Genomic DNA, 24,412 nt, shown 5'->3' with positions numbered 1-24,412 from the left:
ATTCGGTGTCCAAAAATAAACAATCCCATTTCCACGCACCTTTCAACTCCTCTTTGGCAACCCACAAATGTACGACCGAAAACAACGTCGCTATTGTCCGTCGCCGTACGTTGCGTAAACAGAAGCCTCGCACCTACATCGATAAGTAGGCTTTGTATATCTCGAACCCGCTCTCCTCTCGAGATAATTATCTTTCGCATTAGCACGGCGATTAGAACGCCGCCGTACAGAATTACCGTAGTGGCGCGAATTGTACCTATCAGTCTTGAACAACAGGCTCATGCCGCTTAGCCGGAAGACGTGGATGCCGACGCTTTCTTCGGCTGAGTCACGGCTTGGAGACGGGCCATTTGTAATCGCCGGTAATTGTTTCGTTCTCAATCTAATGTTACGTACGTCAAGTCTGACTTGATTAGATGAGACGGCGGACGAAGGACTTTACACCAGTGTAAGATGCCTTGGAATCTGGGGTAATATGGCAATACTGGAGTTAGACTGTTAGTAATTCAATGTCAATTCCGATATGATTAGTTGAAAGGTTAGACGAAGGATTTTATAATAACGTCAATATATAATAGGCCAACGGGGGTAATATGACACTAGTGAAAGCAAGCTGTTTGTTATCATTGGTAAGTGTTTCGTGTTCAATCTAATGTTATGTATATCAAGTTTGACTTGATTAGATGAGACAACTGACGAAGGGCTTTACACCAGTGTAAGATGCCATGGAAACTGAGGTAATATGGCAATATTAGAGTAAGGCTCTTGGAAATTCAATGTCAATTCCGATATGATTAGTTGAAAGGGAGAGATGAAGGACTTTACAATAACACCTATATATTAGACCAACTGGGGTAATATGGCACTATTGGAAACAAACTGTTTGTTATCGTTGGTAACTATTTCGTTTGCAATCTACTATTAAGGACATCAAATCCGATTTTATTGGGCGAGAGGACATACAAAGGATTTTACAACAATGTTAGGGATGTTAAGTTAAACTGGGGTAATATGGCAATAATATGACACCATTAGACATAGTATATCAGTTTTGACCACGTAAAATGACATGATGATTTTACACTAGTATTAAGATGTTATGTAGAAACTGGGGTAATTTGGCAATAATATGGCACCATTAAGCACATACTGTTTGTTATGGTCGATAATTGTTTTATTTCCAATTTAAAGTTAACTAAATCAAATCTTATTTGAACCCTGAAGTTTTCAGATGTTATAATAGAATTGGGGTTATATGGCAATGTAACCCTATTGTTTGTTATTATTTAGAAGTATCTGACTCGATCATATATCATCTGACAGATGATTTTACACTAGTATTAAGTTTATTTAAAATGTAATTATATCAAGGACATCAAACTCAAGTCTGTTTGACTACATAGGAGAACAGGTGGGGTAATATGGCACTATTGAAGGCAGGTTGTTTGTTTTGGTCGATTATTGTTCTGTTTTCAACTTACAGTTGAATCATGTGGGAGGATAAATGATTTTACACTGGTATTAAGATGTTACACAGAAACTGGGGTAATATGACAATAATATGGCACTATTGGAGACTGTTATGGTCGATAATTATTGTTTTACATCAAGTCTTGTTTGATTAGACATTGGGGTAATATGGCAATTAGACATATTTATTGTTTGTATATCGGAGTAATACGGCAATAACGCGATTACATGATGCTTGTTATTGTCATTATACACCGTTAAAATGGTACAGATAAACTGGAGTAATATGGCAACAATATGGCACTACTTATAAAGAAGCTGAGGTAATATGGCAATAATGTGAAGTTCGTGGCAGGCTGTTTATTGTCAGTAATTGATTAGTAATATTAAGACGTAATAGAAAACCAGGGTAATGTATCTGTGACAAATGTATAACATTTATTAGTGATGTCAAATTTGTTATAATACATAACGAAGTATAGAGATAATATGGCAATAGACATTAAATATGACAACAATTATAAATGAAAATTTTCAAAGGTTTATTTTAAAGAAGTAGTCCATAAAACTTAATTTGAAAGCGGTAAATTGACTCACGAAAAAGTTTACTTAAATACTTTTAATCTTTTTCACATTTGGAATTTTTTATATACATACTTTACAATTACGATGTATTTGTCTTGGTTTCTACCATTTTCTTAGAACTAAGAGGCTATAGAAGTAGGTAGGTGAAGTCCCAAACCCAACAGAGAACCACTAGATAGCGGACGACGGACAACAACTCGCGCTGTTTACATATTCATTCAAACCACCTTCTTTCTTTCAAATGATCTCAAAGGTTCTTGTGAGGTCTACCAGTCTGAGTTGGTTGTTTTATAAGCGATTAACCCATGGCATTTACATAAATAATTACTGACTTATCTGGTTTAACAAATGGAATATTGTCATTGTCGACTCCTACGTCAGTTGTTGATATTGAAATTATTGGGACAAGGCGAAGAAAACAAGACACTGGAATAGAGAGAAACCTATACAGAGTGTTTCATTTTTGATCAGTATAAAAAAATTAATAAAAGTTGTAATTTTGTTTATTAATAAAAATGTAATAGGGACAGAAATTAGAGCAAGAAGATTTTTTGCGTATATAGTTTATATTGAGTACTCATATCATTATTTAACTAATGCATTGGTAATATGTAAAAACACACAGATATAAAAACAGAAAACATTCTTGTAGATAGTAAGGTGTACGTCGTACATCGATAAAAAAGACATTAACGCCATAGGAAAGATAAATGGATACTGTTAATTTTACATTATGGCATTACAAAATATTTACATAAATCAAGATATTCCTTTTAATAGAGACAAAAGAAGGAATTTACTGAAAAAAAATAAACCGTTTAGTCAAAATTCTTGGATACTTTATTATTCTTATGTGAATGACTTCACATTCGCTGGGGATTATCATGATAATTATAAAATTAAGTTGAAATTTATTTTAATAAACGAAAAAATTAGTAAACATTCATTGCCTACCTGACAACCAAACTCGATATTTTTTGTATTGTTATTTCGTTAGAACCTCATGTTTAAATATAATAATATATAAAGATTTTTAAAATATTTACTTATATTTACATAAATCACCAACGTAAATACATATTATTTATTATGACATTTTTAGCATTCTATAGCATTTCATACTATAAACAAGTTTTGGTAAGGTGATTTAAATATTATAATTTTGAAAGGGGGTCTTATATCAAAGTCAGGTAAAAAGGCAAGGACTTGGTTAGTTTAGAAACTATCAAAACAAATCGTCGTTGAAAGATAGAAAAATACTTTTCAATTTTGGGGAATTTTTCAAAGCAAAAGCACAAAGTAAGAAAAGTATATATTTAAAAAAGAAACTGATATTTTCTTATTATAAAAATTAATAGTAATAATTACTATCTTAAATTAATTGTTGTTACTGCAAGAGTTAGCAAACAAAACCAAATTCGTAAGGATCTGTAGTTGCCAACTGCGTGCACTAAACAACCTCCATTAAAATATGGAACAAAATGAAATAAAACATCATTTCTAGAGAAAATGTTGAAATTGTTCCCCATTAGCGCGGGTACAGGCATGGCACCGACGCACCCAGTCTACTTGATTGGCACATTTGCAAAAAAGCATTCGTTGATCACAATCCGGGGGTAAAATCTGTCGAACTGGTTGCAGATGATAAAGGTGCAACAGCTGTCGCCTTAAGATGCGATGTACGGTACGAGATGAGGTTCCTACTTGCTGTGCGAGTCGTCGAATACTAATTGTGGGCTCTTCGTCAAGATTTTCCAACACGGCATCTCCAACATTAAGGTTCACTTGCTGGCCACGTCCTTCTCCTCGAGGAATAACACTTCCCGTATCTCGCAGCCGCTGAACGCACTGTAGGATTGTAACGACCGTTCAAATAAAAACGTGGTCGAAGTTGGCTCTGACACATTGGACGTAGGGCGTAGCTTATAGCGACCAACTTAACCTCATTTCTCAACGAGCTGTATAGCAGCTGTCAGTTTCAATAACAAAGCGGCGATACAGCGCTTTGACAGATGACGTTTAAGTTCATTTGCTATAGGCTACGCCCTACGTCCAAATTTTCAGAACCAACTTGACCACGTTTTTATTTGAACGCTCGTTATTTACACATGGGGGGTGACGTTGTGGCCATCGTTCCCGGTACAACCTAGTCGCCGCTAGCGCATTTTCTCCGGCTGCACCATACACTAACACCATATCGACACCTTCGGAAATAGTAAATGCATTGTTTTCTCGGTTCATTGTAAAACTAGTTTATGCACAAATTAAAAAATTAAGCAAAGTAAGAAATAAGAATATCGTTTTTAATGTAATCGGCACGCTATTCTTATTTTTTACTTCTTTATAAAAATTACACTTTCACTATAGTGGAATTACAAAATAAAAACTGTTGTCTGGAATCTTTTACTTTTTAACACTGATGGATCGATGGACGATGCTTAATATTTAATAATTAAGTGAATAATGAATTCAATACAAATACAAAACATTTCCGAAGTGTTTAATAAATAATACAGGGTCGGCTTTCATTTTCGTTGAATAAATGAACTTTAATTTACAAAAAAAATGCGAAGAACTTTTTCGTATAAGAGTTTTCTATTACAAATATCATCAAGAAGCTGTAGTTTAATTTTTATTTTTAGAATTGATATTTATTTTTGTTAATATGTAATATACATATAGTCACTTAGATAAAATACCTGTCTGTACTTTTCAGAAACCTAATATGTAGTTTATAACAATCACCTCTCTGTTCCTCCCCTCCCCCTCTCCCTCTCCTCATCACCATCATTAATAGTTATAATAAATATAAAAGTTTATTCCTTTAGTACACCAAATTTTCATACGGTTTTAAATCGACGTAGACAGTCGTTCTCTTCAATCTATGAATGTGCTCTACCCATGTAATAGTTTTCAAACCAAATATCCCGAGAAAGCGAAATGCAATATCAAGCTACCGCTGCGTACTGACCATACATTTAATATTTTAGATTCATCAGCGGTGGCTATTAAACACAAACCTAATGCTGTGTCAATACGAACTTCGCGGAGTAAAATTAAATAAATGTTGTTACAAGGGCCCCTACTTCGAATAATTATTTTTTTATTCCGCCGGAGAAGTAATTAGGGTTTCCTTTTGTACATATTTGAGAGCGACCGGTAGCCGAGCAATTTCGACGTGTATGTCAATTAACATGGGATTGTTTGCTTTCGCAAGTGGCCGTGGTCTTTTAGCGCCCGTAGCGACGCCCACGGACACGCAAGAGTTTTCCCACAGATTAATTTGCGGGATAGACGACGCCTGACTGGTCGATTTATCGCCCCGAACGATGAAAAATCGGCGCAGCCGATAACCCCACCTAACGGCTGAATATTTAAATCGTGAGGGTATCGATATGGGGCAAATATCTGGAACTCAGAAGGGACATAGAATTTATTCAGTATTCCAATTATGGGGCGGGCTAGTAATGATGTCGAAATAAGACGCAAACTAAAGGAAAAAAAGGTAAGAAGAGAAGAATAGAATTAGGAAGATGAATTTGTGAGATTATTGGAAAATTCAACTCATTGCAAAAGATGGAATAGAAGAGGGTATATCTAAAGAACAGGAAATCATGGAAAAATGTTCCGAATATTTCAAAAAACCATAGAAAATACTAAATACTAAATAACAAAATAATAGGAAGAATCAACAGATCGAACAGATTATCAAAACAACACTGTCCTATGGAAGAAAGCAATGCTTAAGGAAATAAGGAAACATATATATAAAAAATAGACATAAAAAGTAAGAAAAAAATTAAGCCGATCCTACCTTTATGTCAATCAGTTTCTTTAGTGTTCTAGTCTAATTGATACGGTATGGTCATTTACCTAAAGTAATTAACTTTAATTATTTTTTTTGTCAATTATCGTTTTGGCTTTGTGCTTTGTACAAAAACATGATCCAACATTTTTCTAGCTTCAATAAGGACGAACGTACAATTTTGATAAATATAAACAGTGCCAACAATTCGCTAATATAATGATATATTTGTGTTGGCTTTTAAGTAATGATATTGTGTTAAACAATTACTCTGCGGACTACATACCCATGCTGCATTGAATTGCATGCTTTCATAGCATATACCTACATATTAGTAAGTCATTCTCTGCCAGTTAGTACAAAACAGTGATTCGTATCTATATGTTTTATCTACACTCAAGTTATTTATTAGATTTCTCTTGATTGCTAATACATCAACTCCTGTTTAGCCAGTAACGTTGCCGATGTTCTTCGGAATGAATGGCCTGTATATGTTTCAGCATGTTCTAGTTTCAAAAACTGTGCAATCTTATTAGGAATCATAGAAAGGGTACTCTTGCCGACTGGTTGGTTGTAACATCTACCTGCTTGATAGCGCATAAAAAAGCGTTTGACTTTTTAGGTGTATAGCCGTCATTCTTACGTTTTAAAAATGCTCTCAGCTTGAAGTATTTTGATATATCCATTTGATTTTTTTCTCAAAAATCTAGATTCTGGTCCTTTGGTTTATGTCGACTTCTAAACTTCTTGTTCTTATGAAATATTCTATGAAATGAGAGGTTTGTGAGACTTGTGTGGAATTTATGATCCTTCACAATAATCCCGCGAGCCGATTTCCATTGTATCTGAACCCTTAAACGCCCTTTTTTCTACCCGAGTCCTTAAACAAAAGCGTTCTTATAAAACACCAGCAGCGAAATTCTGTCATTTGGCAGAATAAATATTAGCTATCTGGCAGGGCGAGGAAGTAGGGCGAGGTGAACCGTAATTCGTATGTCTCCGGATCTCTCATTTTGGTTTCAATTAGCTTAGACAAATAGCGGTTGCAAGTGGACGGGTGGAAATAATGGCATCGGACGGAAGTCTGGCTATGCCGGTACCATATTTTCACTTAATTCGTAGAATTATTCGATTTTTCCTATTTTTAATCCCAACCGGTTCAAATCTTTTACGAATATTAGCTTTGTAATAAGAACAACTTGACAATAGTTGTGAAATTGAAACTTAAATGCCTAGCAAAGGGTCGTAACAGGTACATGATAATATGAGGAACAAATACAGATGTTTCCTAAATGTAGGTTGTATATATTTTACGTAAAATACATTCATAGAATTAAGAGAATCATAAAATAGCATTACAATACAACATAGTTATTTTAAGATTAGTTAAAACATAAATAAGTTGATTCTTAATATTCCTCCAAGTCAGTTAAATAAATACCCATGTTCAACATAACCAAAGAGAGAATTGAAAATAATATATATTTTTTGACTGAAGTATGTTATTAAAGTGGTGATCCCTAAAGAAGCTCTTATCTCTCTGAGAAAATAAAAATTACAGTTGAAAGGTCTAGATACTTACCTCTGGGAATGTAATTAGTTCAATTTTTATATTAAAAACATCTTTATATAGCAGCATATAAAATTACATTTAAATCGGAGAAAAATATATAGAACGGACTATAATTTCATGTCAATTTTGACACGCTCTAGCGACTAAACAAAAAAGATAGAGGTAAGTTTAGTTAAATCATCGTATTTTGGCCATAAGAATTAGGATCAAGTAGAGATAAATATTCAAATAAAATTTCGTCTAAATCCGGCAAAATCGTTCACAATGACACCTCACTGCATAGAAATAGCTGTTGAATAAAATAAATATATGTATACATACATGACGAAAGTCAAATATGTTGACCGGAAAAGCCATATGTAGTTTTGGAGTTTAGTATGGGTACACACAGCTTTCAGAGAGAAATTTGTTCATAACTAAATGGATATGCGTTCACAGGAAACTGTTAATTATTTAAAAATATAATGTTTTCCGGCTAACAAGTTAAACGACTATTGTTTGGGTAATTCTCACGTATCACTGTCTGAAATGCATCCGCAAATATTAATAATATAACAACATTTATTGGAAAGTAAATGGTTTAATTAAATATACAGGCTCCCGGTACTTGTTAAAAAAAAGTGCACATCGAACTGCGCCTCCACCATTTTATGTTTTTAATTTTTAATTTGGACATAATTACTTTGTTAGAACCGTACATATTTTCAAAATAAGAGCCTAGAAAATTTTAATGTCTGCTAATATAATTTTCACTAACAAAGTTTGACAAACACAAAAAAGAAAAACAAATTAAGAATAAGTAAGTTAGTATTCAACTCCAAATATCGATGTCCATTCAGACGTTTATCAAAAACTTATAGACCTATTAAATTATTACCCACTGTATGGTCAGGAATAGTGGGTAATAATTTAATAGGTCCAAACGTTTTTGAAAAACGTCTGGAAATCGATGTTTGAAGTTTTTGCAAAATAATTTGCAGCCACTATTAAACGATGTTCCATGAGACATCCGCAGGAACGTTTGGTTTATGCGCATGTTTAACGATCACCATTATGCTGGAGTTAATAGATTAGAGACTAAATTTAATTTTCACCTTTGAGGGCCCGTAAGTTGCTAACGAAGGCCCGTATGAAAAAAATGTATGTGAAGAACTGATATTTTTTTTTTACCTCATCTACTTGTACTCGACTTTTTTGTATCAAGTACCAGGACCCTGTATATTTGTTACACCCTTCAACATATTTTCCAAAATTTTAGTAGTCATGTGTGTGAAAACTTGAAGAAAATAGACTTATTGATGCAAGTTTTCAAACTGCTTTTCCGCTCTTAACACTCCTCAGAGAATTGAGTTTTTTCTCTATAAATTCCTCTGCGTCGTATCTTTTCCTGTGTTTATAAACTACAATTTTTTGACTCCTATAACTTTTTCATTGCTTCTCTTATCTCGAACTTCCTGTTGATAAGTATTTCTCAGTTTACCACAATTTTTCTCAATATTCTTTTCTTATACACTTTGCTCTATTATTCAGTCACATGTTGTTCAAATCATTTTCTCATCTTATCTTATAATATAGCTTTCTGGAGTTATAGTTAACGTGAACACTTAGAGAATATTAAAAGAGAAGAGAAACAGTTTAGATGTGACGTTTCTGACAAATCTTAACATTAAATATAGACTTGATCCATTACAAAATAAGCTGGATTTAAATTTCCTGCAACAAACAACTGTTTAGGCAATAATTATAAATGTCACCATCATCAAACATCTTAGATAAAATTTTAAAAGTTTAATGTAGCCGCTTAAGCTAGAGATAAATGTGGAACATTAGTCAATCAGGAATGCGGTGAATTTTCTTTGTAAAAGGTTATACGACTTATCCTGTTACCTGGAACTGTTTATTTGTGGCATTGTTTAGGTAATTTTCTTTTGTTGGGGTATTCTTTACAGTAAAAGAATATGTAAATTGTTTTGGGAAACAAATGTAAATCGATTTTTATAAAATATTCGCTACAAGAATGGATTTCATAAATAACACGAGCATTTGCTTAATGTAAAGAGTAAAAGTAGATGCTTCAACGTGAAAGGTTGTTGCAAAGGTATTTATTTCATTTTAAACGTTGTAGTTCTTTCACTGGGAGAAGGAAATTTAATCCACAAAGACTCTTTCCTTTAGATTCATCATTTCAGTGATGGAATTTTTTTTCAAATTTTCAAAATGTTGCACAGCCTCAAATAAAGCATCTAGATACTTGATCCAAGCATTTGTTGACTTACTCGTGAGACCCAACATCTTTCTGCTCTGTGTTTGCGTCTACAGGAAACCAACCATTCCCCTTTGCCGAGGTCTACCGACGCCCATGCTATATCCGTTTGCAGATCAGAATGTCCTCAGTCGGCATTCGCCCAAGGGCTCCAGTCGTTGCCCACAAGCGACCATACATATTTCAACAAATATCGCAATCGTGTCTGAGAACGGAACGAGTGACGCGACCGATGCCATTCTCGTCGTCCTGGTAAGAACCATTAAACTATTACAATAATGGGCCGCCTTTACAAGAATATCTTAATGGGTGTATGTAAGAGGAAATGCAGCATATCGCAATCAATACCCGATCCTTTCTTACTGCTTAAAAGGATTTTAATAGCCGCGGTGCATTCTCGGCCCGCCCGTCGGTTACAGGATGGTCCAGATACGGTTTGTCGAGTGTAGGAACAACTTTGGGAATCTTAGTATTGGAGGTTGCGCACAATTATTGTCATTAGGCTATCAAAGCTATTAAAGTTTGGAATACATAATAATACTTAAAAAAATTCGTCGAACTTGCTTTAGATTGCAAAAATTCTTCAAATCCGTAATGAAACATCGTAGAATAAATCGAAATACATTCAAAATACATCAGAAATAGCAAAATACGCAAAGAATAGCTGTAGAAGCTTAAAAAAGACTGAAAATATCTCAAAAACCGTTAATTACGTTCAAATTATGTACCTCGAAAAGATACGTTAATGAATCAAAGGTCGAAGTCCCTGGGGAATCAAAGATTACACAGACACAAAAAAGTTGTCTGTACTTTTCATGCGGCATATATTATTTGTAGTATTTTTGCCCCTGATCACGAATCCGGTGTCAGAATTGATCACATCACAGGAATTTCCTAACCTCAAAAAACAGGTCAAAAATAGCAAAAATTCACCAAATTTGCAAATTAATCGAATTTAATCTATTCTTATATATTATATATTAACTATGACCAGCTCGCCTACCTGGCTATAGTCATATTGATTAAATGAGAAGCGGCAAAAATGGCTTTCTAGATCAAACATTTTTATTTCTATGATAAAAAGCAATTTCCATGATGCCATTTTTTTAAAACATGTTTTGTGAAACGAATATATTTTAGATTTTTTATCATGCAAAATATATCAAACTTTGGAAAGTCGTTCATTTTCTATTTGTGTCCGTTAATAATGTTTGTCCGATGAAGTTGCATATTTTAAGTTATAGAGAAATGTAAATAGATACATCCTAACAAAAATAGCTGACGACAAAAAATGTGGTGATGAATTGCTCGCATAATTTAATAAATTATAATTGAATGTTAATAAAGTAAACGTGCATTTTTTTGGTCACTGTCGAAGTTAAGTGGCCGTTGTTAAAATATAATTTAAAACAACCGAAAAAACAGATTTGCATTTCTTTATAAAATACACGTAGAATAAACTCACACTGGTGTTTAAGTGTTGTTTTAACAAAATACCTAACTAGGAATTGACTAAGAGTAAAATAAATATCGCCACCTACAGATCTGTCAACTGCTTTCAACGCGAGAGCATTCAGAACAAAATAAATTATAATAACCTATACCAATTTTGGTTTGTCTATCGTCAGTAGGCCTTTTGGGTGGTTGTGGATTGATTTCGTAAGCTCATAAACGCAAAATGAATAGGATTTATAATCTAATATTGTAGCAATAGCAGTTGCTTGCAGCTAATAATACTAAATTTTTAACTTTCAACTCAAGCAGCACCCTTTGAAAGTGTAGGTTTCTCTGAAATTATTACATTTTTATAAGTCGTAATATAACGTATAGGTGGTAGAAATATATATGCGCCTAGTTGACGAATGCGAGCGCGGGCAAACGAAATAGAAACAAAGCTGCATTGGGCCACTGGGTAATAAATCTCAGCTGCTGACAAGTGGTTGACAAATTGCCCAGCAGTGCAGTGCAGCAATGTGGAATTTGGTGTGATTTAGGTAATTTTAATTATACAATTACGAAAGGGAGAAATAATATTATTACAACATGGCACTTTGGAGACCTTTTGAAACGGAACAAAACGAAATTTACCATCAATATAATAAAATTGTTTGAGGACATAAATAATTAAAATATTTTGTTGGCGAAATGAACATATAATAGAAATTTTCTACATATTATACAATACAAATTATTATAATTTTTACTTTTAGCAGAAAACTTTTTTAGGGGCGCCTTTGAGTCATTAAATTTTACTGCCAGGCGTTTTTTACATGTTCAACTGACTTCGGAAAGATTATACCAATACCTGTGGCTATAATATTATAAATCCTACAGTTTCGACAATTTTTGGGATGGTATAATATTTGAAACAGGCATAGAAAACAAAGGAAATTATATTTCCAAAATAAAAAAGACCACAAAACAATGGTTATAAAATTCTAAAACCACAAAAATTAATCAGATTCTGTGCTTTGTAGCAGTATTTTGTATTTTATGAAAAATCTTTGTTCTGTCTCACAGTGATGGTTTAAATATAGAAATGTTATTGAGTGGTAAATGACAAATAAAAATTGTTGTTTGCGTAAGGCACAATTACAAAGGTCGTTGAAAATTACCATGTTTTCAAAACAAATTTTTCCATGATTAATGAATCCATTGTTAAATTAACAAGCGCCTAAAAAGTAGCGAGACCAACGAACAAAACTGCCATTTTTTTGATTCTATATTCTAGAACTGTAGTAATTTTTTTATAAGAAAACCGTAATCAGAGAAGAATAACGAAATATTTATTAAATTTCCATTCCAAATTCCAATTTTATCGTCCCGTTGTATAGTTTTGATTTACAGTAGTTGCAAATACGTTTTAAATATCACTTTACTAACATGCTTCATATTAATATTGAACTTAGAAGAAAACAAATGCTTGAATTTTCAAATTAATCGAATTTAATCTATTCTTATATCAATCAACGTACATTGCTGGAACTTGAAGAATAATGGCCATCCCGAGGCAGAATTTCTTGGTCGATGCCATCAGTGTCTTACACAAATGTTATGCGATAAATGTCAGTCCTGTCATGAACTGAAAATGTCACGAATAATAATTAATCTATCATCAACTTTAGCCGTACATTTTTTTATTTAATGCGATATATCTAGAACAGTAGATAGATGCCAGTTAGGTACATCACTAAATAGGTTGTAAAAGTTTGCCTGATAAACGAAATATATGAACTCATACATAATTTTTATTCAGTTGACTTCAAAAAGCAAAAAATAAACAACCATGGCTTGACGAGCTTTAAGAAGTAGGTGTCTATGGTGGTAATATTTAAATAAATCAAATTTTTGAAAGGTAAAAACCCAAACTATACTTGCATGTTATAACCTCTTTTAGCACATTTCTCAATTATTTATAAAATAAATATTGGAATTTGTATATTTTAATTTTCTTCTTTTAGTAAAAGCAACATTTTTATCGAAATCAAATATATACTTGTGTTGCACAAACTGAACCAAATTTTTATTCATATTCAAGAATCATAATGTAAAATTTGTCAGTTTATTTATTTCTAGACTGGTCCAATCTGTTTTTCCTGTCAGTCTTACGAAAACCTGGAACCTTTCGTCATTTTTTCCGCACTATCTCACCTGTACAACATCAGGTTTTGTTCCTCGGAATCACTCGCACTCCGTTTCACACTAAAGTTTGCCATTACCGGGGTGAAAGAACATAAATGCGGTTTCCCGTCTCACATCAATCGCGTCGACCGCAAGAAACGCGAAACAGTTGAGAGCGCAGTTCCAAAGCCGCCGCGATGCTACAATGCAGACCACTGGAATCGGACTGACTGAGCGTGTCGTTGGATCATGGGAAGCCGCGCCGTGGTAGGGTGCGATTCTGTGAGGTCCTCCAGGAGATGGGAGGGATAAAAGAATTAACTCGGCCGTTGTTGGGTGTCGTGTTGGTAAATAAAACCATCGGACGTACGGCACCGCGGCTGTTAGATTATCTCGGTGATTTACGCTGGGTTAGATCCAGCTCGGTTATGCTTTACCTGGTTTGAACCTGAGAAAGTCAAATTTTAATCCAAAACAACGAAAAAAAAAATCGCCGTTTTGATGTAGTTTCTTGAAAAGGAACTCTTCCATGTCATGATTTCCTAGGCGTTAAGTAAGGGGAAAAGTTTTTAAATAATAAGCATTTTTCAATAAGTTGTCATAAACCCACTCACAGACATCTCTAGCGTTGTAATATCACCAAAGTCATCCAAACAGCGCCGGTCGAGAATCGAAATTATCACCGGAACACTATATAGGGAACTTCGCGGAGTTCTCGGTAAATGTGATCGATCGTCAACCCTGGTCGACTGCAGTTTGATAACCATGGCCAGTTCATGAAGTACGACTTTCAGATTTATTTACCATTGTTGAATTGAATTTAATTCTGAATTACTTTATGTCGCACAGTTTATAGTGTACATTAATAATTTCTGTTGTGATTCTTGAAGAATATCGTCAATGTCACATCATTACTGTCATTACTATTTCAACAGGTTATATCGAAAGACTTATTTTGATAGATCGTTCAAATGCCTTGAAAGACTGAGAGAAATTGATTTTTCCTTGAATATATGTACCTACCTAGTATTTGAAACAGATTAGTATATGGAAACTTATGTAGATTAGGTCAATTTTGTTTTTATGGAATTTAACATCACGAAATATCCCTCTCCGTATTTCCTGAGTTAAGGATAATGGATGATCATATTGATAGGTTGTCTGTTTAATTCAATATTAATGCAAAATCAAAGTCAAACACCTACATTGTTAAGCGTGGAAAGGTCAAACCGCCATCTGTGCGTGGTAACGGAATAACTCAATTTGTTTTAAGTATGATTCACTTTAATTTCTCATCACGTTTTTGATTTGCTATTAACATTATAATTAAACTAACTAATCGAATAATTTTTCTATCAGGTGTGTTATTGTGTATAACTTACAGTGTTTATAACATATACAAAATGTATACAGGGTGTCTCATATTTAGCTGCCAACCCTGAACAGGCCGATTCTATGATCAAAACTAAGTAAAAAAGTTCATATGAACCGGAAATGCTTCCAAAAAAAATTTTTTTGTTTAAATTTAATCTAATTTTAATAAAAAAATAATAATAAAAAATTAAATTAAATAAAAATTAATCCTTTAAATGGAAAAGAGAGGAAAGGAAAATTATTATTATTTGTTTAAGTTACTATGAAATTGACCAAAGTGGGATTAATTCAAGAGCGATTTTCTCAGAAACCGTTAAAGATAACGATTTGAAACAAGAGTACCTTTTTAACGTAAAACAGTTCGGGAAAACGGAATTTGCTGTCCAATTTGTTAAAAAGTCAAAGATGAAAAAGTTACACACGCAAAGTACCAAGGGCCCCCCGTATCCACCCCAATGGACCTTGTGGAAATAAATGGATTAGTCCATCAAATTGCTCATCAAAATTTAGCTGTGTATACCAAATTTCATTCATTTATCACAACGCGATTGAGATATTGCAAAAAAATTATTTCCATTCCTCCCTCTTCAATGGGTCCCTGTGCCCTTAGGAAGCATTTCCGGACCCATGTTCATATGAACTTTTTTACTTAGTTTTGATCATAGAATCGGCCTGTTCAGGGTTGGCAGCTAATTATGAGACACCCTGTATATATGTACGCCAATGTCTATTGTTTTAAGCACTGCAATACATGCTGATTTGCAAACCAAGTTTCTTTAGCATTCTGCTGTCCGTTTTATTTTTCTGAAATGGAAATCCAACCGTCCATGTCTAGAATACACTTATCAGAAGGATTTATACTTAAATTACTTTTAAATACAGACTTACTTTTTTTGTAATATCGACTAAATTTATAGCTGAACTTGAGTTGTATATCTGAAAAGTAAGCCAAGAGTGGAACCTAATAACGTACGAATTAAGTTTTTCCTTAGTATTTAACTTTACAGATAAGTAAATTTATGTGGTTGGAAGGCTGTAAATCATTTGTGCGTTATTTTTATCGTTTCGTTAACTTTGAGCCCGTTCCTTTCCAAAGATGACGTGATAATATGTACAGAGTTAGTCACTATAATCTGACAACTTATTGTGAGTTTATTATTGAAATTACAAAAAAGGTTTTAATACAAAAGTTTTAACTTTTTTATGAATTTAGTATTAGAAAAACAATTGAATAATGGAAATCACTAAATTAAAGAAAATATATTTTTTAATGTAACACCCTATATATTAGTGCATACTTAGCTTCGTTAAATTTTTCTCTTTTCAGAAATATATAATATGTACATATAGAAGCAATTTTTTAAATTTAGGGGTTGTAAAAACGAGTCATTTGAAACAATACTTTAACATCCTAAATCCCAGGCATGAGAGGGAAGTTAAATATAAAAATTTATGCGATATGCTACTGCATTGGTACACAGTGTGTTTCTGAAATAAATGCATTCCTTGAAAAGGGTGTTAGAGGGCAAGAAAAAGAGCAACTTTTATTAAGCAACTGATGGTCTAAAATTTAGACCATCAGAAGCATTTAGACTTTAAATGCTTCTGTTTTAAGAAAATTATCATAAATGTAAACCGACCCTGTGCATCTTGTGCACGTGCACAGCCAGAATCTGGAGATACTCCATATTTTAGATTATTTTACGATCGTTTAATATTTAAATCATTCTTTTATAACAAATTATATTATTTTTCAAATTCACTCACCTGTCATGTCTCCCACGTTGCGCTTTGACAAAAATTAGTTGTAACATCCGGTAACCAACTGTTAAGTTGACCGAAGGTTTGTTTAAAACGTCCGGCGTACAACAATTCACGGACATCAATATCACAAAACCAGTAACAAGACGCGCGACACATGTTTCTATTACGAGGTGTACTACAGTTAGATCCGAGGCTGTGTAAACAGAATTTTTAACCATGCGCCTGTACACGCCGGGCGGCTATTTTTCCTCCGTCACAGACGTGAGAACTCCTTAGCGAACATGATAGATTAAAAGCAATGAATGTCAGCGCTGTGTGAAAATTATGATTTATTACCGTGCGAGTACCGCTATTAAAACAAAACGTCTTCATGATCGTGCGGTGGATGGTGCCTAGCTGAAAGAATCGGCCCCCAGATGGACCAGATGAGATAACGACGTTCCCATAGCCATTGCATTGTGTGAATCCCCTGGTTGAAGTTGTGCGGTGGATCGATGGCGAAGCCTTTGGGGATTCAGTTAATAGGTGGGACTATGAAAGGGAAATTTTCAATATTTTACACGATTCCGCATAATGTTCGTGTACAGGACGTCCACGCTATGCGGTACGTTTAGCATATGGACCTGATCCTAATGGTAATCATTTTCTAGAAATAAAAAACAGTTCCTATAAAACTTCGAGAAGTTCCAAATAAAAATTTGCGGAATAATATAAGTTACATAAGATACCATTTATATACATTTTTTATATACATGGTCTTATAAGATACCATTTTTCCATAGATACTTAATTTTTTTCTTATTTTTTTTATGAGGAATATCTCTAAAGTTTGTCGACTTAATCCTGAAACAACCTGTATAATAGAAACTTTCTGCACATTATATACGAATTATTATTATTTTTTTACGTTTAGCAGAAAACTTTTTTAGGGACGTCTATGAAACTAATTAAATTTTATTGCTAGGCGTTTTTATACATGTTCAACCGACTTCGGAAAGACTATACCTAGTATTGTTTGTTGGAATAAAACCCTGTAAGCCCTTACTTAGCAATTTTTACCCAATTATTCTCTCTCTTTCGGTACCCCTTCTGGAAACCTGAACACGGTCGTGCCGCGGCCCCGTCTCCGGTCTTATCGATGTGCTGCACGTGCAAATCCCGGGGCCGGGCCCTCGGCCAGGCCGTGACAGCGCCGGAGACCGGTCTGGCGCCGTTCGGGCTACGCCCCGGGGCCTTTTGCGACCCGCTTGCCCTTTCTTCCAGCCCCCGGGCGACACAGGCGGTAATTGACTTTCAAATGTCCGCCGACCCGAACGGAGCTAGGCCTACGCCGTGCTGCTCTCGCTCCGTCCGTTTCCTGCGGCCCGTACAGGGTGTATCATTTCACCGGGTCCAGCGCTTCCCATTTTAATGTCATTTATTTATTTATTTATTTATAGAATTTATTTGTCCAACAATGAAATCGTCAATTACCGGACAAAGTACAAAATAACACTGATAATACAGATTTATGGATACAGGGTGTTTCTGAAATAAGTCCCGTGGAACGTCAGCCAGTGCACGTGCACAAGATGCACAGTGGTCGGCTTACATTTGTGGTTAATTTTCTTAATTAAATTTCTCAAAAGCAGAAGGATTTAGACCATCAGTTGTTTAATAAAAGTCACCCTTTTCAGGGAACGTACTTATTTCAAAAACGCCCTGTATATGCGTGTGTGATTAGAGTCACTGTCGAAATCTACCTACCTACCTAAATAATATGTTCTTAGATTTCTTGCTTATTAAATCAGGTTTAGATATTTGCTTTTTATTAACGTCGGGGCTTATAAACCTACAAAAATAATTGGTAAACATGAATCTACTAATCGAATCCGATATCCTATAGGCGCCGCGTAGGAGTAATTAAAAGATATTTCTCTTGGCCGAGGGGCGTATTTGGCAATAAAACTGTTTATTCATTAATTTATTTTCAGTAGTGCGATAGGTCGATGTTTATCGGCTCTCGCTGAGTGATAAATGGCAGAAATTTATTGTTATTGAACGGCCATAAATACGGCAGCGCGAGCGAACTATAACTTGTAGCTGTGCCTGAAACGTCAATATATCTGTTGTTTTAAAAAAATCCTATGAATTACGCCGCGTCGAAAATGGAAGCCTGAAAAATCTATTTGAGGGAGAAGTTGTTTTTCAAATGCTGCGTTACGAGGGTAATTCAAAAAGTACGTATGTAGGAAATTGACAGTTGGAGGAATTTTTTAATTCGGTTCGACTAAACAGAGCCCAAACTGCGTAGTAAATATGCGCTACTCCCACCCCGTCTTTCACTGCAGCGCAGCGATAACCATGACCACCTCTGTAAACACTTTACAGATGTAAGAGCGAGCTACGCGAAGCCCACGTATTCAGAGTATTTTATTGTCCAGATAACATTGTAAACTAAACTTTAAATTATTTTTTTTACTATGGGAATTTCCAGAGGGCGTCGCCCCATAGACCCCCGCTCAGGCCACCACTGATTATGGCACTATACTGTAATGTTAAATGTGTATAACTATCAGCATAATACAGTTCAGTGCTTGTAAATATGCTTTTTAGCATTCACTATAGACAAGTGTCAAACTAGGAGAATTTAGAATTTTATTAAAACAATTTTGTTACATTAAATAATTAAATATACGTCACTCATTAAATCTGTGATATATTCAAATTAAGTGACACTTCGTCAATTGTTTTACCAAAGGTTACCAGTAAAACATCGTCTATATATTACATTATAATTCGTATTCGCAAAAGATGGTAAATCGTTAATAAAAGTTGAAACTATTGTGGCCCTCGTACAGAACCTTGAGGGACCCCTAAATTAATTTACCGTTCTGTGGGGTTGAGCTGATTTTCTCTTACAACTATGTTCAAAATATATCTTCCAAGAAAATATTCTTCCACGAAAACCAGTGGTTTGATTTCAACAAATTTCAAGTTAAAATGGTCAAATGCCCTATTGAGATTAAAGAAAACAGCTTCATCCGCTCCTTATTGTGGAGATGCATTTTTAAGTAATCAGTGATTCTGGTATACACATTCTTATCAATAGTTGGCAAAAATATTGGAAATTTATCTATCTGTAACTATTATTATTTGATAAGATGTTACCTTCTTTGTAAATAACTGTTACAAACTCTACTTTTAACTAATCAGGATATTTTTTGAGCCCAACAATCAATCAATGAAATATGTTACACTTTTGACAATTTTGTAGATATGCAGTCAACCCCCATTGGATTACTTATTATTTCTATCCCTTCTTGATTTTTAATTCACCAAACACCTAGTACAATCTGAATTAAAACTGACAAAATTCAATTCGCATAGAGAGTTACAAAAGTGCTCATCGAAGTAATATGCAACATGTCAAAATATCTCAGGTGTTCAATTAAAAAAAAATAACGATTTGTCTGTCTTACCTGTATATTGTATATTTGAAATGAATTCTAAAATATTTTTTTACGTATTTTATTTCTTACATCTCGGATAATACTAGGAGCTATTGTATTATTGGACTGTACGAGTATGTCTGAAGATGTTAAATTTGCTATTACTTACGGAAATAGCCTCGTATATAGGATGATTAACGAATGGTGACCAAAAACGAAACCGTATTCTTTGGTGAATTTGGAGGGGAGTCTTTCCTATAAAGCTTTTATCTAGGACGCTTCCTTAAAAAGATACAGGGTGTTAAACGTCAAAAAATACTTTTAATTTTTTTAAATAATTTAAAAACTAGTAAGTGGATTAATTTGAAATTGGGCACAGGTATTTATGTAAGCATTGTCCAAAATCTGAGGGCTTTTCCTAAAATGTACATGCTCCAGTCATTGAAGCTGAAAATCAGCTGTAACCTCCGAATTCCTTGAAACTGCATGGATTTGCATGAAAATTTAGAATAAGGCTCATCTTAGGCTCTAGTTCAAAATAGTGACAAAAGCCCGATTGAAGCTTTTTGTTTTTTAGGGGTAAAAACTTGCCCTAAGTGAAAAAAATTGAAAAAATTAAGTTTTAAGCATTTTATTGATAAACATCTTGTTCAAGCACAAAGATTAAATAATGTTCCATATTCTCGAACTTGTTTTATGATATATTTGACAAGTCAATCGTTCAGTTTCAAAGAATTCGAAGGTGAAAAGCTTCAATTACTGTAGTATTTTAGTACTATATAGTTATTCTGTCTTTTGGTATACAAAGTATTAAAAATCAATCACATAAAATTACATATTCCTGACATCATCAAACCGTCAATTTAAGCCTTCGGATAGCCACGCCGTTCCTCAAAATCGAGGCCAGTCCCACAAACCCGCACAAAGACATTATTGCGAAACGCAGCGCGAATGTGCCTTATGGCGTCGACGACTATGGAAATTCTGCCCTGGGGGTCCAAGGTTTGCCTACTCCGTCTCACCCGTTATGGCAACACGTGAACCTCCCTTGTCTGTTGTCGGTGTCGGTCCACTTTATCTTCTCGTATCTGGTTTCTGTGTTTACGTGCAGGAGTAGTTTGTTTTCGCTGTGTCGCACAAGACAAAAATTACGGTTACCAAACTGAGGACGGAGAAAACGTTGGATTTAAGTTTCGCCTTCGAAACTCGCTTTAGTGTCATTGAAAAGCAGCTCGCGTGATTTCCGGAAGTGAAACGCAAAGGAAAATTAATGGGCGTTAATGATATACTCCGTCGAAGTGTCGGACACCATTGTTTCACTTCAATTGATAAGATTTTTTCGAAAACTTTTTTGATATTTTTTTAAATAAGCTCAACACCTTTACAAGAGAAGCGAACGACCAGCCAACTGTCTTTAGCCTTAAAAGTTCACATGTACATGTAATTTTTGTCGTCTCCTATAATAAAAAAAATTGAAGTATCGACTATAAAAAAGCGTTCGACAGAAGATAAAGGACATATGTAAAGCACACTAAATATAAAGGTATGAAACTGGACAAGTGAGGTAGACAATAAAAGTAATGTAAATATTGAACATATTAAAATGAAACATCTGGAAAATACAAATTGAAAGAGATTGAAATACGTTTAAATAAAAAATTTTTGTTTAATTATTTTCATTGCCAAAGTAAATGAAACAGCCAATGAAATCCAAAAATAATATAAAATAAAAACAGCATTGTTGTAGTTATAATTCCAGATTCTAAAAATGGTATGTCACGTATGTTTACAATTACTTCTCACCTGGGTTCTGTTTCTCACCTAGAAATTCTCTAGAAATATATCAAGATTAGATTGGAAATTAAAACTGAAATTTTTATGCGCTATCAAGCAGGTAGATGTTACAACCAACCAGTCGGCAAGATTACCCTTTCTATGATTCCTAATAAGATTGCACAGTTTTTGAAACTATAACATCCTGAAACATATACAGGCCATTCATTCCGAAGAACAGCGGCAACGTTACTGGCTAATACAGGAGTTGATGTATTAGCAATCAAGAGACATGGAGGGTGGAAATCAGCCACAATTGCAGAAATATTGCTGACAGTTTAAGTAATAAAAACGAAATAGCAAAGAGGATTCTTTACAATGACACTTCAACTCCAGGTCCTAGTAGTACGTTGCATATTATTGTTTTAATAGATCAGTCAGATAATATTGAACCTCCGGTGACTGAAATGGAGCGGTCAAATCATTTTGAGAAAAATGTGACAATTATCCAAAAATAAGTTAAAAAAAAAAGTTAATATTGTTTACAGAATTCATAAAAAACTTTTCTACATTGCTATTTCTTAGTACCATATTATGTTTTCGACTTCCTCTCATATACGAGGCCTGTTCAGTAAATAACGGAACATTTTGAATTACGCACCAGTTGAGATATTTAGTGATATGCGGTTGGCATCATTGCGTTGCGCATAGTCTCCTCTTACTCGCCAGACTTGGCTCCTTGCGATTTTTTCTTATTTCCGAAATTAAATTCAGTTCTGACAGGACGACGTTTTTTCAAACTTATTGATGACTTCAAAGCAAAGGGGGAGGGTCAATTGGGCCGGATTTCAGTCCCTTTCATTTTTGGCCACAAAAAAAATTGTTTATTATTTATATCCAATAACTAATCGGTTCCACCCTAAATGGGACCTCCCTCCTCTTCCTAGTCAGGATCAAGGTCAATTAGAGGTCAGTTTGTCTGTATCAGGTCATTTGAAGGTCGTCTCAAGGTCAAGATAAGAAAACTCAAGAAATGAAGTCTAATGGCCTGTTATACACGTATTTGGAGTTGTTGAGTTCAAATCTGAGGTCAAGGGACCCAAAAAACTTAAACTTCCTTTGATTGAATGCATGTTTTCTTAATCTAACCTCTAACTAGCCCTGATCCTGACTAGGAAGGAGGGAGGAGGTACGGTTTGGGGTAGAATCCAATAATGTATAAAATTAATAATAAAGTTTAAAGAAATAAAGTTCGGTTATTTTCTGTACAGATTCGTACATATGCTAGAAGTATTTGTTACATCGAAATAATTATAAGTAGGCACAATTTTTCTTTCAATACAGCTTTTTTCTCGACTAGCTACGACAAATAAACTTCCATATGTCTTTTGGTCGTAAAACTGTGCCGGTATCCCAGTTTTACAGTTCCACATCTCATGATTTCACGCGCCTGTATTTTTTTATACTGCGTTCGTACGTGCCACAGGCTCTTTCCATCTTTTTAATTACCTCACATAACGTAACAAATATACAAATGAAAAAGAGTTAATCTTGGGGAGCCCCGAGCGTCGAAATTTAATAAGAATTTTACCCACCCGTTGCTTTTTTGGTGCGTTGGTCATAAATCAGGGAACTTTAGTGTTATTATGTTTCCCGCGACAGAAAAAAATATGTAGTACTAAGTTGCTTAAAAGTGTTAAAATTACTTAATATTGAAATTGTAACTTACCAAATGGTCAACATGATAGTTTACTCAAAATTTCTTTAACAGAACTGCATCTCTAAAAAGAGCAGGTATTTCAAAAAGTAGACCAGAATGAGATAACCTTCACAAAGAAATATTATTATTATTAATTAATATTTTAAATCGTATATCTGGAATCATTTTATAAAGTACTATTAGTAATACTTAGTTACTGCATTATAAACAGTTGATAAATTGACTATGTGGGGCGATGCAGAGTCGGACCAAGTTTCGCGTAACAATCCTTGATGTTCTGGAACACTTTGGACCTCGGGTTGCGCAATGAAAATTTTGTATCTTATATTTAAATTATGGGCACTAAAAACATATCACCATTTTCAGAATTTAACTGTTCAGTCCTTTAAAAGAGCATCCTGTACATGCTGATTCTCCGTAAAGTTACAGACTTTTGCGGGTCTCATAGTTCGCAAACCATTTGTTCAACTTTATAGACAGAAATTTTGGCATAGTATTGATATATTTGCGTTTCACTTACCCATCTGAATCTACTGAGAGTCACCTAGGCGGATCAGTTAAAAAGAAAACCTCTGTCAGTTTTAACCTCAACCTAGTTACAAGTAATTCTATTTTTTGTGTTGTTTGTACATCGCGAATAATAATTCAGAAGTACGGTTTTGCTGGAGGCAGAAAAGCAGACCAATTTACAGTATGTTGGAATTGACGTAAGTAATCAATTAAGTCGAAAAATATTTGAACAATTGTCGGCAACCGCTTCGGGTTAACGCTTACAAGGAGAAACCCGATGACATGTGGGAAGAGCAAAAAAAAAAAACAACCCAAAAAAATGGAAAGGCTAATCAAGGAGGCGACATTTTGTTAATAAAATAAGAAGATACTAGGCAGGTAGGCGACCCGTTTCGCTGTAGGCAAAACACAACAGGCGACATTCGACATTCTTTTGTTTAGGCTTGTCACGGGCTCATGGCCGCCTTATAGGTAGATGCATGCGAGTCGAGTGGGAACCACGTAATAAATGAAACTAATTTCG

The 24,412-nt window shown here is 34.4% G+C and overlaps 1 protein-coding gene across 2 annotated transcripts in view; it reads right to left on the bottom strand.

Annotated features, from left to right (window-relative positions):
• LOC108917374 (BTB/POZ domain-containing protein kctd15) overlaps positions 1-16,596 on the bottom strand; it is a 64,626-nt gene extending 48,030 nt beyond the window's left edge. The window contains exon 1 of one of the 2 annotated variants that reach the window (XM_018723929.1): positions 16,459-16,596. In XM_018723929.1, the coding sequence (XP_018579445.1) occupies positions 16,459-16,574 (116 nt within the window). In that variant the 5' untranslated portion in view covers positions 16,575-16,596. Of the gene's footprint in view, positions 1-13,347; positions 13,530-16,458 lie in introns of those variants that run through there. The other variant, XM_018723930.1, reaches the window with a different exon arrangement.
• Positions 16,597-24,412: the final 7,816 nt, after the last annotated feature.

Source organism: Anoplophora glabripennis, unplaced genomic scaffold (genome assembly GCF_000390285.2).
Source record: "Anoplophora glabripennis isolate ALB-LARVAE unplaced genomic scaffold, Agla_2.0 scaffold4, whole genome shotgun sequence".
Taxonomy (NCBI): domain Eukaryota; kingdom Metazoa; phylum Arthropoda; class Insecta; order Coleoptera; family Cerambycidae; genus Anoplophora; species Anoplophora glabripennis.
This window is presented reverse-complemented; position numbering and strand designations above follow the sequence as displayed.